This window comes from Nipponia nippon, unplaced genomic scaffold (assembly GCF_047370975.1).
Source record: "Nipponia nippon isolate SJK-2023a ecotype South Korea unplaced genomic scaffold, ASM4737097v1 scaffold_4, whole genome shotgun sequence".
NCBI classification, from domain to species: domain Eukaryota; kingdom Metazoa; phylum Chordata; class Aves; order Pelecaniformes; family Threskiornithidae; genus Nipponia; species Nipponia nippon.
The window spans coordinates 11,538,155-11,553,222 of NW_028262358.1; the positions used below are offsets into that span (position 1 = coordinate 11,538,155).

Below are 15,068 nucleotides of genomic sequence, written 5' to 3' on the forward strand. Positions count from 1 at the left end.
ATTGTTCTGATACACCAAGTGTTTTAAGCATCACTGTACAAGAAGTGAGTTGTCTCCTGGAGAAGGCTACTTTAAAACAAACATCAAAAAATCCTGAAGAGCCAGATCTTCCCGATTTTTTTTAAAGCTTCCTCCCTACATTGTGATGTTTCTATAGGTATGGCACAAAACATACTGCACCCCACAGGATTTATCGTATCTTATTTATGGTTTTCAGGCACAGATGTGTACTCATTCCTTTACTTAGCCTGTGGCCTTTTTAAACTGAGTAACAGTGTGCACTGTAGCTATCTCCTGTAACATTCACTGTAAAACACAGTCTTAAAATAAGCTGTAGCATGGTAATTACTGGAAGGAATTCCTTTGGTCCCCGGGTTCATGCTGAAAAGAGATTTTACTGACTTTGTACGGAACACCAGAAGGCAGTCATCACACTGGCAGCTTTCCTTACCTCCCTGCTTTCTGCAGAAGTTCCCAAACTGTTGCAAAAAGACAGATGTATGCTGCAGCAGACATTCCCATTTTCTGAAATGCTTGTTTTCCCTTTCAGCCATTTATGTACAGTAAGTCTTTGCCGCATTACTGTCACTGTACTTAATAGCTACAGTAATGGTGTGAGAGCATTTATTTTTAAGGATAAGCTTATTGATGTTTGCCGATTTATTTTATATTCCAGTTGATAAATCCTCAAAGAAACCATTCAATTTGCTTAGAATTCAGTTTAAGCTTTTTTTTTGGTCAAAACAGTTCTACTTCTTGAATCCTCATTTAAGGACAACAAACGAAAAAAGGGAAATGTGATGACTCCGCGTATGACAGACCCAAGATTTACTTTAGTAGAAGGCAGAAACGCTTATGTTGGAACAGGACAGACAACAACTTAGCACTGACACTGTGTACGAGAGTTTGCACTCTGCAGCCAGAGCGGGAAGTACTTAAGGTGCTTAGAAAACAAACAGAACAGATAGTACATCTAAGAAACTCCCAGAACAACAAACCTAGTCTAAATACCTTAAGTCTACGTAAGGTGGGTTAATGTAGCAGGAACAGACAAAGCAGGAGTCTAGGAGAAGAGTTAGAGGAACATTCACCTGTGTGTTTGCAAAGGAATAATTACAGTACAATATATTTGAACCTTCCTGAAGTTAAAGTGTTCATAGGCTGCACCAGAAAAATTCTCAAGCAAGTATATTAACCTCACTTGGTCTTAACCAAGTAATTCCTTGTCTCCTGGGACAAAAGGCTTTGAAGCTACGATCAAATTAGTACTGAGCCACAGTACCAGCGCTGCTTTTGAACTGTTGTGCTGGAGTACAAATCTGCCTTTAGGCTTTTGTGTCTGATGTTGACATAAAGTAATTTTGCCTGGGAAAGACAAATAGAAGTGCTAGTCATCAATAAAGCTTCTTAAAACTAGTTTCCCTCAGTTTTTTAAGATAGGTCTTCAGGGTTTTTTATGTTGTACTACTGAATTCTTCTAGTTACATAACTAAAACGTGCAAATAAAGTGCAAAAGACTACTCTTAGCCATTATGTGATTAAGCATCTTTTAATATTTCTATTGACAAAGACTGTAAGCATAACCAGAGTGAACAGTATATACTTGGAGTCTGTCCAGTGACAGACTTGAGTCACGGAACTTCTGGTTCAAGGAGAACTATTGGCATTCTAATTTCATTTTCGGTTGAGCCATAGGATGCCGAAGTGATCATAGACTAGAACATGTTCCAATAGTGCCAAATCCTAATCAAAACTCAGATTGTGCGTTAGTAGTCAAGGCCGAGGCAAACAATTATTCTGTATCGTACACAGAAAGCAACTAGTATTGAACAGATAAAGTTTGGTCAACAAACTAGTTTCACTTCTTTAATAATCTTTTTGCTAATAACTCAATAGGCACAACAGTACCAGTAAGCATATGAACTTTAAAATGCACAATTGCCACAGACAGTTGACTTGAATACAGTAATAGTGTTTGGTAGCAGACTTAGAGACGACTTTTAGATTCTTCCACTCTTAAATGATTTTGTATTTCCTCATCACCTAGTCATGCGCTGGAGAGGAATTCCACAGCAGTCTCCTTCTCTTCAGTTAACTCCTTAGCAGTCAGATCCATCTTCTCACGAGAAAAATCATTAATAGGAAGACCCTCAACAAACTTCCAGGTCTTGTCCTGTTTGAAAACAAATAAAAAAGCCCCTCCATATGAGAACAAGCCCCATTCAGTCTGCATGAAGGAAACTTTGCAGCGTAAGAAACAAAGTTTATGGCCTTAAAAAACCCATCAGGCAGAAGTTAATTTTCTTTTTCGGATAAAGAATACAACCAGCACCAGCTAGTCATGTAAGATTCTACTCTTCTATCAGCACTTATTTGACAGCTACTACAAAATGGTGAATAATGGTCCTGTCTGTGAAAGACTGCTAAAACCCCTGCAACTCAGCAACTGCAGTCCCATACTAGAAGCACAGCTGTTAACTAGCTCATACGACAGTTCAGCTAGGTCTTGCAGAAGATAACTAAACTGTATTTAAATCTAAGTACCTTGATCACAACAGGGAATGAATATAGCAAGTCTTCAGGAACACCATAAGAATTGCCATCAGAAATTACTCCCATGGAAACAAATTCACCCTGGAAACAGAAGAGGAAGGGATGAATACATTTTTCACTGCTAGAGGCAAGCAAACTTTTAATTTCCAATATACTGCATCTCCTATGACACACTTTATTCCAGAAAAAGACAGGTTATTTCCCCCTCTCACACATACACACTTGAGGTCAAAGACAATGGAATGTAATCAAAGCATTAGGCAAACAAGCACTTAAGAGCAACATCTTACCGCTGGAGTGCCAAACCAGATGTCCCTCACATGGTCACAGATAGCTTTGGCAGCTGACATCGCACTGGACAGCTTCCTAGCCTTAATAACGGCTGCTCCACGTTGCTGAACAGTCTGCAATTAAGAAAAAATGCTAAATTGTAAAGCAGCAAAATCTTGGCTTGGTCTAAACGCTGTTAGTAAACGCCAGAAGGAAAGACTGCCTTACAAACATTATTTAATTTCATCAGTCAAGATACAGTTCTATCACTAAGTGAACACGGCACACAATCCAGAAGAGTTTTGCCAAGACAAGAACATAATGGAATATTTCAGAGGTTGGCTCATTTCTTAGTACCTGCTTTACAGCTAGCAGCCCAGTAACTTCTTTCATACCAATCAGATGTTTCAAGCTTTTACTACCAAGAGACTTCATGTATGTCAACAGTAACACATGTCTCAGAGCAACACTGGGAATTAAGGGGGTTTTTGATGAATACCAACATGAACTACTTGCTGGTCTCAATCCTACACTATTTAATGCATAAAATTAATTTAATCCCTGAAGACAGGCGAACCTACCTCCCTATACTCAAGTTTATATTTAGAAATTTTGTACTTATGAATTGCACTTCTTGGAATTAGAATAGCTTCTTAAACCTTCTATTTTTTTGTCTTTTAATAGGTTTTGGTAAGCCTGTATGCCAACCAGACACCAGTCTAGAAAGCAGCAATTATGAAATCTCCTTATCTTAGGCAAAGCGTTCTAGCATAGACCAGCATTACAATGTACCTACAAGGCCAAACCAGTATCCTGCCTTGGATACACGTAGGATACAGCAGGATCAAGGACAAGGACAGGTTTCTGCTTACAGTCTGGCTCATGAATTTTGGTTGCTGGCATAGAATAATTTATTCTGTAGCAACAAGCATAAACTGGAATATGCTATATCCAAAAACAAGATAGGACAGAGCACAGTCATATGACAACACATATCCTCAGTCCCAAACTAAAGGTGCCTTGGCTACGTATAGTACCTGGCTGTCAGCATGCCAGTAACGTTGCAACGCCAAGCAAAGCACAGCTACTTGGAGTCACGTTCATCAAGGGCTTTACTAATCCTTGTTTCACTTTATATTGCATTTAGGTAGCCTGTGCTCTTCATCAATTAATACCATTATTTTGTTTTACTACACAGAATCATAGAATCGTTAAGGTTGGAAAAGACCCTTCAGGTCGTCGAGTCCAACCGTTAACCTATCACTGCCAAGTTCACCACTAAACCATGTCCTACATTATTATTTACTACTACTCTACATTAAAACATTTGCAGGTGTTTTCTAGATTTTTCAGATAACTTTTCAGAAATGCTGCTGACAAGGCCGCAGATTTAGATTTGGAAAGCGTGTGTGTGTGTGCATGCGCACGCATGTGCGGGGGGAGAGCTGCTTGGCTTTTTTTGGTGGGTGGGGAGCAGCAAACAGAAGATCATCCTACTTCATCTACAAAGCTGACAAAAAAAAGTCTCCATAGCAAACTGTCAATTATGCTTGTGTGCCAGATGAGTTGCACCTAAGCTATGATCAAAATTATTTTTGTTGAAGCATTTTAGCACTCCAAATGGCTTTTTCTAGTAGTATTTACATAAGTTTCATAATGCCTTAAATTTTTGAAAAGCAAATAAGTGATGGAGGCAAGCTATCTGAAGATGACTTAGAGATAGGAAGAGCTGCTTCACTCAGTCAGTCATTTACAGAGTTTACAATTTCATATGAGGTTAGAAGAAAGCAGAAAGCAGAAGCACAGAATGACCATTTAAAAAAGCCCCAAGATCTTACCAGGATAAAGTCTCCCTTCAGCCAGCTGTCATCTTTTATAGCTTCATAAACTCCAACTTCCTTTCCCTTCACATTTACCTTCGCATGGTTAACATCTGGATATTGAGTGGAGGAGTGGTTGCCCCAGATGATGACATTCTTCACATCATTAGCAGTCACACCAAGTTTCAGAGCAATCTAATCAGGAATTAAAGATGTCCATTGTATTAACTTCAGCCTCTCAATTCACAGGCTTCTTTGAAAGCATTGCTCTGATTGTATTTAGCAGAGACAACAGAAAGCATTCTACTTTGAACAGGCCCTTTTTACCTGAGATTTAGCTCTGTTGTGATCCAAACGAGTTAAGCAGCTGAAGTTTTCCTTTGGTATTGATGGGGCTGACTTTGATGCAATCAGGCAGTTAGTATTTGCTGGATTCCCAACTACCACAACCTAAAAATGAAAAAGGGGAAGGGGAATGTGGAAAGATGAAGAATCTATTTCTGCAAAACAGCTCCCTCAAGTGAAATACACAGCTTTGCCTTCAAAGAAACTATCAAAAAGTTTTCTAAATCTCTTCATTGTCTTCAACAAGGTTTTTTCATATGTGTGTTGTTCATAGTCACTGAGTCTTTTATAACTGCACAGAAAAATATTTTCTAGCTAGGTATCTTCTTTATAAGTTGACATTCAAATGTGAAAGAGAACAAGACTTCTAGGGAGATCTGCACACTGACACATAGCCTAGCTTCAAACCCCATGCTACTAGATACAGGGAAAGCATGATACATACACACTAGTCGACCCACAGTGAATTCACCATCACCTTTTAAATGGTTCCTAGACTGGCTGCCACTGCTTTACATAATTGCTTTATAATAACAAAAAAGCCAGAACAGTTACTTATCTCGATGTTCATAGGCAGTTAGAAGTAAAATACTGCCTGAACTTAGATCAATTTATTACTATGGAAAACTGATTTTTGTTCATCCTTCATCTACTAATGTGCCTCAAATGATTAACGTCAAGCTCCAAATACTCTCAATCACACAAGCTAATCTGCAAACCTCCCTTTGTATTTCCCCTTTTGAAAGCGAGTTCAGTAAATTTTCCATTACTCTGCAATAGTTATATTGATAGCTTTTATTCCAACTGTACAAAGAAGCAAACAAGTCTTTAGAAGCAGTAGGAAGTTCATCAGCAGAGGAAGTAGACATTAAAAAGTCAGTTACAAAGCACAGTCGGAGTCTGGGTCTGAGATTAAGAGCAGTAGGAGAGCGGCCACATGATCCCATTAACTGCACTGAAGGAATCTGAGAGAGAACAATTAAAAGCTTCCAATGCTCCAAAGACCAAGATGCAAACAACCTAAATAAAGCTGATTTTTTGTGGAACTGTAATTCCATATGATACTGAAGTTAAGGGTCATTATGTTAAAGCCACAGACGGATATGAATGAAGTAGGCAGCTGCATGCAGATAATTTAGTTCTCCCAGGGAAGAGAGATAATGAGCAGAAGACTGCTTTTTATTTTTTTAATACAGATTATAAATTCCCCCTGGCCCCAAATTGCTGGTAACCAGTTCGGAGTATGTGTGAACTATGGCAACACAATGTAAGACTCACCTTTTTCACCAAACGAATTAAGGACTAAATCATCTACCTATTCAACATACTATATCTCAACTAACCCTGACTGTGGTGTATTTTCCAGGGCTTAAGGAAAGGAATGCCTGCACTCAATAGGTTCCTGCTTGTGCAATATCATTCTACAATGTATTTAGATCTCTACATAACTCAGAGAGTTAACTTTTGAAATTCAATTTCTATATTCACCTTGACAGTCTTTTTGGCATACTTGTCCAAGGCTGCACCCTGAGACTTGAAAATTTTCACATTTGCTTTGAGTAAATCCTTCCTCTCCATGCCCTCTCTCCTTGGCATGGAGCCAACCAGAATTGCTATGTCAAGGTCTTTGAATGCAACTTCCTCCTTGTCTGTTGGAATGACCTCTAAAAAAAGGAAACGGGAAAAAAAAAAAAATCTAAGTAAGATAAATACTCATGGCAAAATGTTAACGGGAATATTCTTTCATTCATAAATAGTATATAATCTGACCTGACAACAGCACCACCTTCTCCTTCCAAAAATACAAATATAGTCATTTGGCTCTAACTCCACAGATTAGAAACTGTTTACTAGCAAATATTTATATGCAAATATTTATCTAAAGCTTTAGATATAAATTCTGAAAACACAGGAGAAATCTATGTCAAAAGATGCCTTTCATGTGTCTCTCTCCAAATATATATACATATCTATATATGCATATTATACACATGTATGCATATCTGCTGTTCTTCACTTTTACAAAAAAATTCTTAGTGGCAAGTATCAACACAAATGAAGTTTTCCTCTCCCTTTAACAATTCAAACTGAAGAAGGTTTGGTTTTTACAAGTACAAGAGCTGGTAGCTACACATTTTTAAAGTACTGTAATAATTACAGTAGCATCTACTGGCTCCCTTTCTTCTGCTTGTTTAGATTTATCAGAAGTTGTTTACATGACTTGAGTGATTTTTCAATTTGTGTCTTTATGCAGAAGATATTTCTAAAGACTACAATTTTTTTTACTTAGTAAAGGCATGTAAGTGTATCTAAAGATTCATTGTTATTTTACCACTAGGCCAGAATACAATGCAGAAATGCACAAGTATCTGACAATTTGTTGCACATGCTGACAACCCAGGATTAGATGATGTAAACCAAAACCCAGGTATCTGCGCAGTCAATTCTTTAGGCAAGACTCATTTGATGACATTCTTCCTAGCTACAGCCAAAGTTAAATTAAATTATCTTCCACAAAATATAAAACCAAGAAGGATCATCTAATATTTTCTTCCACTTAACTTCCTGCCAGCTACAGGAACTTATAAATGCAATAGTTGTACTAGAACATCTTGTAGGCGTAAGAAAAATTCCTTTTGGCCACCTCTCAGCAGCGGTAGGGCACAGTCCTGCAGCTCCATCACTACACCTTCCAATACAGTCATCATGGGGGTGATATCCAGCAGCACAAGAACAAGAGGCTGTAAAGAAAGAAATGGTTTAGTACAAGTTGCGCGTAATTGGTTTTGAAAATTAATTTGTCTTGTTATCTGCTAGAAACTGCTGTCTTGTGCAAGACTTAAAATCCATTTACAGAAAATCGAAAAACTTCAGCACGACCAACAACTGAAAGCTAGCCTAATAGAGCAGGACTCCATTTTCACCACTTAAGAAATAAATTACTTGCATATTGGCAAACCATTCTGAGGGTCTACAAGAAAATAAGTCTCAGGGACTGCAGTTCTGACATTAGCTTATTCATCACTGCGCAACAGAGACAAGTGATAGTTCAGTGTAAGAGTTACCTGTTCTTTGCCAAAGACATCTCCCTTGGCAATGCTGTAGAGCAGCGAGTAAGCGATCTGCCCGGCAGCTCCAGTCACCAGGACTCTGATAGGTTCACCCTGGAAGAAAGTTACAGAGACTTACCCACAGTGTAGGCTCACATGATCTGAGAACGGTAAAAATTAACAGTTACTACAGAAATAAGGTTATGATTATTTAACCTGGATGAAAGCACGTGCCTAAACGTGGATCAGGGCCAGCTCCTGGGATCACACCTCTGTTCTGCTACAACTACCAGCAATTTCTCTACTTGCTTTTACACAGACCATACTTGCAGAAATACCCCTAAGAATTATTCCTGGAAAAGCTTCCAAAATGCCAGGAATGACAACCTATCTGAAAAATTTTCTATTTCTTTTAACAATGCTGCCTTTTTAGCGTAAGGTGTTAAAACATGTACCCACTCATTAGATTACCCATTCATATTTCAAACTTACTACAGAAGTTTTATGAGCTGTCACACTTCACCAGTTTTCAGATTCTTTCAATTTTGAGGGCTGTTTCCATTTTCAACATTTACTTGCAACCGAAGACTTATTGAATGCCAGAAACCAAGGAATCCAGTGGACTTAAAACTACTGCCTCACTAAACTGTTATGCAGCAATTTAATAAATCCACAGACAAAAGCTACATTATGATCAAATACAGACACTAATATCCATAATACAACTGTCCATTGTCAAACTGACCCAAAATTCCAAAAGACTGGGAGAAGACTGCCAACACATTGCTATATTGCAAATAGGGGGAAAAAAATGGCTTACCCTATAGCAGAAGTCCATTTTGTTAAGCAGAACCAGGACTTGGGGAACTCCAGAGGTTATTTAATATTGAAAAGGGAACACATGCCAAAGGACATTCATAACCCAATATTTTGTAAGCCCATTTTTTGCATCTCCCTTTTTCCCCTAGAGGCAATAGGGCTGGGGCAGATTGTGCTAGGACAAGTAGACCCTGACCAGCCTGCTGGAATCCCATGCCCACTTTTTCAAATAATTAAAAGATGGTCGTTTGAATTATGGACAGAACATCCTCCACATTCAATTATGCCTGAAGTGATTTAATTGCATACTGGGGTACATTATGAAAAGTGTAGCTTGCAGGGCAAAGGCAGACATTTCACTTAGCGCTGGTGGTTGCAGCTGGAATACTGAGCCCAGTTTTGGGACCCTGAGCTTTAGAGAGATGTTGAAAAACTAAAGGTGGTCCAGGCAAGCATTATTCAGACGGTTGGGGCCCAGAGTTCATGTCCTATAAGATGATGCTGAGGAAGCTGGACATAGTCTGGAAAGGCAGAGGACAAGGGGTGATCTAACAGCAGCCTACTACTACTACTTCGAGAAAGGTCACAAAAACAATGCTGCCAAACACCTCTTAGTAGTGGCAGATGGCAGAACATGGGGCAATGGCTGCAAATTAAGAGAAAAATTCTTGATTAGGGTGGTACTGCCGCACTGGAACAGGGTACCCAGAGAGTCTGTGCAACCTTCATCCTTGGCGGTTTTCAAGACCCAGATGAAAAAACATGTATGACCTGATTTAGCAACAGCAAAAGCCTTACTATCAGGCTGGACTGGACAACCTCCAGACTCAGAGCAAGAAAGCGGTCAGACCGGATGACCTCTAAAGATCCTTTCCAACCAACATTCCTGTCATCGATATTTATAGGAAAACCATTTTGGGATTTGAGTGTATTCTCTCTGCAGAAGTGACCAGCCAAGTACGGCTGCATCAAGCTAGCATTAGATAACTATAAAAGTGAGGCCACGTACCCCATTTTACCACGTACTAGATAAAATGAGAGCATAAGTGATGAAGTTAAACTACTGAACTCACAGATTTAGACCTCAACATGATTTTGGCTTCATTATGAGAATGATTCTTTAAATATTTGGTTAAATGGCTACTGGTTATGGTGTTGAACTGCATTATTTTATTTTGAACCTGTCCTGTGAGTCTCATCCCTCAAACCTTGTCAAAACTCCATAAGGAGGGGCAAGAAGAGCAGACAATTATTGCTGTTTTAAATTTCAAAACTAGTTTTAGTGCACTATTGTTGAGTAGTGAAGTTATACCGTCCAAATGTACCATAATGTTGGAATGATGATGGGCAGCACAGATTAAGATGCATTACAATGATTTTAAAGCCAACTTTTCAGCATGTTTTTAAGGAGAACCTACATTTTATTTACGCAAAAGGAACAATGAACACTCTTTTAAGGCAGCTATTCATATTAGTTAGGAAAATAAGTACTGGAAAATTACTGTGCTGCAAAACCTTGGCCTGTCAAAATCCCATATCAGTAGCATATAAAAAGTGCTCCTGTGCTAAGCATGCTACACCAGAACTCACACAGATAACAGCAGAACACATATTCTTTGAATTACATGGTATCTGAAATCAATTGTGAATTCATTTCTGAATTTCCAGTGAATGGAAGAAAGATTTTAAGAAGTTAGGCTCTTTCTCCTTTGCAACCTGTGAGCCAATCTAAAGTAGTGTTACAAAAGGGGAAAAATCAACAAGAATTTTCTCCATTATAGGCACTTTATATGTTAATCTGATTTACACATTAAAAATGTGAAACTACCCACTAGCATTATGGTAAGCATTTAGCATAACAACAGGCGAGGGAAGCAGTGGAAGATAGAAAGGCAGGAGGTAGGACTATTTTTTTTTTTTTTTAACTAAGACAGACTTAACGTTTAGCCTTGTTAAAAAAAAAAATCCTTCAGTCATGACTCAGCTCCACCTTCTCAAAGAAATTATGTTTGTTTACTCCCATTCCTCCTGTTCTCCCCCCATTTTGGGCTGGAGAAGGGAGGAAGAAACATAAGCTAAAATAAAGCCAGGAGTACTGCCTACTTGCTTTTTTTCTCTCCAAGCCTTCAGTACATTGGATTCACATACAAGCTTTCCCTGAACCCTCTTGCCCCCGCACCAATTGTTAGCAATTAGTATCAAAGAAATTTTCATGCTCTCTCTTGATTCCAGGAGCTAGATTAACAAGCCAAAAATGTCGTGCTTCTTACAAAATGTAGTTAACTCTCCCTGGAAAACTTACATCACATGAAAATCGGTATCACTGAGCATCTGAGGCTACTTTTGGAGGGTGGGTGTTTGAGTAGCTCCCAAATGGAAGTTGTAGGCTCCACACATTCATGTTCAGGCACTTTAATCCGTGACTTGGCTCCTGCACTGCGCTTCGATAAGAATACTTTCATGCTGTGATAACTACAGAGGTGACCTTTACTGACTCCCAGGTATACAAGAACTAGAGGACAAATTAAATGACATCTAGCTGAACTATCTCGTTTCAAAGCCTTCCCCACTTCACATAGAGCCGATGTATACTTAAAAACTTTTAGGAAACTGAAAGAGTAGTAAAGGTAATGATAAAAAGGAAGAAAAAAAAAAGTGAACATCTCATCCCCAGATACTCTTCTCCCTCTAATTCAGCAAACATGTAGGATTTCGCCCTCTCCTAAATTATCACAGATAAAAGCAAAGCTTACAATACCAAATGGGCTTAATGCCCTCCCCCCACATACACTTTGGCTTAAGAACTCAGTGCCTAAATTATCTCTGTGATTACTGCTGATACTAGCAGATCTAAAATATTAGTGCCATACATGAAAACAGCACTACACTGCAAAACTGATTCAGGAGGTTACAAAGGTAAGTAAAAGTGTAGTATGAAATAACCCACAATCTATCAAATGTAGCAACAAGAAAATCCATATCCTGTCTACACAAGTGATGGACTTTGCATTACTCATTACAGTTATAAGGACCTCTATAAACATAATTACTGATAAACGTAACTGTCTGTAAAATATCACCAACCTAATGTTATTCCTGAACATTAAAGCCAACTAAGCTATCTCACCTTGCTTGACAAGAACGCTTTAAGCATTAAATTAAACTGTATCTCCTCAAAAGTCTAAAGCCTGCCTAACAAACTTTCCCTTTGCTCTTCCCTCTTTAAAGCAGAGTTGCAGTGAAAATAAATGTATTTGGAAGTGTGGTAGAAAGTATTGGCAAAACAGTTGTGCACTTTAGCAACCCCAGCAGTGCTGTGGTTCATAGACTGAATTCCAAAGGAATTCTTTCCTTAAGAAATGACCTTGAGACAAGCGCCCTTAAAACCTTTTTCCATTTCATTTAGCTAACAGCAGTTGTATCAATAGACACATGACTTCGTTTCAGAAGTTTAAAGCCTTTTCCCAATGCCTAACGCATAATTAGAATGGTGAAAGTAAAATAAAAAACAGTGACATTCTAAAAAGTCTGGGCATCAAAGTAAGTTTCAAATAGCAGTTCTCCTGGAGATCGGCAAATTCATGGCAGCCAATGCTTTGAAAGCTCATGTACAAACTAAAACTTGCTGCCTTGTTGCCACTCCTGAGAATCCATATTTTGAATAGAAATAAGAGTGGAGAATAAAGATAGATGAGATTTACAGATTTCAGTATTTTTTAGCATATAGCTGAAATAATAAGCCACGTTTCAGAGCACGCAAGCATCTTTTCTATAGCCAAGTACCAAAAGAAAAGGTTTGAATACCAGGGTATAAAGCCTAGAAAAACATGGAGATTTTTCATTATTGTAAAGGAAAGCAAAGCCTCTGTGCAAGTTTGCGTGTGTATATATGCCACAGAAAAGCAAAGCACGCCAGGTCACCTGTGTAACCTCAGGACAAGAACTAGGACTCCCTGACAACTTGGAGAGCCTACATAAACGGCTGGATTTCTGACAGCAAGCAGGGATGAAACAAGAGAGGAAAACATTTTCCAGGCATTTCCCCTCGAGCTAACACAGAATTGCACCCAAAACCTTTAATGTCTCATGAAATGAAGGAGCAGGCAGCCCCATCTTCTCGAAGGCAACGTCGCCAACCACGGGGCCAGCGAGGCGCCGGCTGTAGCAGAAGGCGCGATCAAACGGCTGCAGGGCCAGCGCCAGGCTGGGGAGGTTCGCTCCGCTCCGCCGGGGCGACCCCCGCGGGGCCACAGGCCGACCGCCCCCGCACGCCAGCAAAGGGGAGGCAGGGACGGTGCTAGGCCGGCGCTGCAGGGGCCGACCCCGACCCCCGAGTCCCCGGGCTGGAAGAAGGTCACCCCGGCGCCGACCCCGTGAAGGCTGAGGCGAGCGCTGGGCCCGTTTCCTCCCGGTCACCCCCCGGGGCCCTGCGGGCCGCCCGGCGAGGAGGCGGGGGGGATCCGGCGCCATTTCGCAGCCACCTCCGCCTGAGGGGAGCCCCCCGCCCCAACCGCCCCGCCGAGGGGGCGCAGCCCGCCGCCACCCCGCCCCAACCGCCGCCGAAAGGGAGCGCCCGCCCGGCTCGGGGAGCGGTACCGACCATGGCTGAGAGGAGCGGCGAATCTGGCAGCCTGGGGGTCACCTCTACAGCGCGACTGCGGCCGCGACGGCGCTGCGCTAAGGTGCCGCGGGGGGGCGGGGCGCGCGCGCCCCGCGCGGCCGCCTGGGGCCTGTAGTCGCGGCTCCCGCGCCCCGCGCAGCTGAGGCGTGGGGGACAACTACGACTCCCAGCGTGCCTCGGGGCGCGCGCGCCTCGCCCCCGGAGGCGATTGGCGGCGTGGCAGCGGTTACCCGCCCCCCCCGTGCCCCATTCATTGAATCGTGGAATCGCAGAATCGTTCAGGTTGGAAAAGACCCTTAAGATCATCGAGTCCAACCGTTAACCTATCACTGCCAAGTCCGTCACTAAACCATGTCCTCGAGCACCACATCTATCCGTCCTTTTAATACCTCCAGGGATGGAGACTCAGCCACTTCCCTGGGCAGCCTGTTCCAATGCCTGACCACCCTTTCGGTGAAGAAGTTTTTCCTAATATCCAACCTAAACCTCCCCTGGCGCAGCTTGAGGCCGTTTCCTCTCATCCTATCACTTGTTACTAGGGAGAAGAGACCAACCCCCACCTCGCTACAGCCTCCTTTCAGGTGGTTGTAGAGAGCGCTAAGGTCTCCCCTCAGCCTCCTCTTCTCCAGGCTAAACAACCCCAGCTCCCTCAGCCGCTCCTCATAAGACTTGTGCTCCAGACCCTTCACCAACTTCGTTGCCCTTCTCTGGACACGCTCCAGCACCTCGATGTCCTTCTTGTAGTGAGGGGCCCAAAACTGAACACAGTACTCGAGGTGCGGCCTCACCAGTGCCGAGTACAGGGGCACTGTCACCTCCCTGGTCCTGCTGGCCACACTGTTCCTGATACAAGCCAGGATGCCATTGGCCCTCTTGGCCACCTGAGCACACTGCTGGCTCATATTCAGGCGGCTGTCAACCAACACCCCCAGGTCCTTTTCTGCCAGACAGCTCTCCAGCCACTCCTCCCCAAGCCTGTAGCGTTGCATTGGGTTGTTGTGACCCAAGTGCAGGACCCGGCGCTGAGCCTGGTTGAGCCTGGTTGACCCTCACACCGTTGCCCTCCGGGCCTGTCCCGGCCCCTCTGCACAGAGCTCGCTCCCGCCCGGCCCGAAGCGCAGAGCGGCGGCCCGGGAGCCGCTAGGGGGCAGTAGGCGGTTCCCGCCTTGCGCATGCGCCCGCGGGCGCGGCGGGCCGGGGCGTTGCGGCAGCGCGGGCCTTTCGGAGCACGCGTGCGCCGGGGGAGGGGCGGGCGCCGCGCGCGGCGTACTCGGGGGCGGGCGGGGAGGCGCGTGCGCGCGGGAGGAGACAGCGGCTGGGGACGTCGCGCGCCGCGAGAGCGCGTGGCTGCTGCGCCTGCGCAGGTGGCGCTGCTTTTGTGGTTGCTGGGTGACGGGGGCGCGGGTAGCGGCGCGGGCGGGCGGGCAGGCAGGACCGGGCCCTGGCGGCGGCGGCGGCCCTCTCTGCCGCCCCCTCCCCCCCCCCCCCCCCCCAGCCCCGTCTCCTCGGAGCGCTCGGTGGGTTGGGGTGCGCGGCCTGGCCGTGCCTTTCCCTGGGGTGGGCATCCCGCCGGGGCCGGGCCGCTTACGG

At 43.0% G+C, this 15,068-nt stretch overlaps 2 protein-coding genes across 5 annotated transcripts in view; one reads left to right on the forward strand and one right to left on the reverse strand.

Annotated features, from left to right (window-relative positions):
• Nucleotides 1-1,853: 1,853 nt before the first annotated feature.
• Nucleotides 1,854-13,502, reverse strand: MDH1 (malate dehydrogenase 1). Its single transcript, XM_087776800.1, has 9 exons — nt 13,458-13,502; nt 8,054-8,152; nt 7,633-7,729; nt 6,477-6,652; nt 4,971-5,093; nt 4,662-4,838; nt 2,844-2,957; nt 2,545-2,634; nt 1,854-2,173 (listed from the first exon to the last, which is right to left on the reverse strand). The coding sequence occupies exons 1-9, from the start codon at nt 13,458-13,460 to the stop codon at nt 2,048-2,050; spliced, it is 1,005 nt and encodes a 334-aa protein (XP_087632926.1). The 5' UTR covers nt 13,461-13,502; the 3' UTR covers nt 1,854-2,047.
• Nucleotides 13,503-14,783: 1,281 nt separating this feature from the next.
• WDPCP (WD repeat containing planar cell polarity effector) overlaps nt 14,784-15,068 on the forward strand; it is a 160,238-nt gene continuing 159,953 nt past the window's right edge. For all 4 annotated transcript variants that reach the window (XM_087775256.1, XM_087775258.1, XM_087775254.1 and 1 more), the window contains exon 1: nt 14,784-14,842. The gene's annotated coding sequence lies outside the window, so the exon portion shown is untranslated. The remainder of the gene's footprint in view (nt 14,843-15,068) is intronic.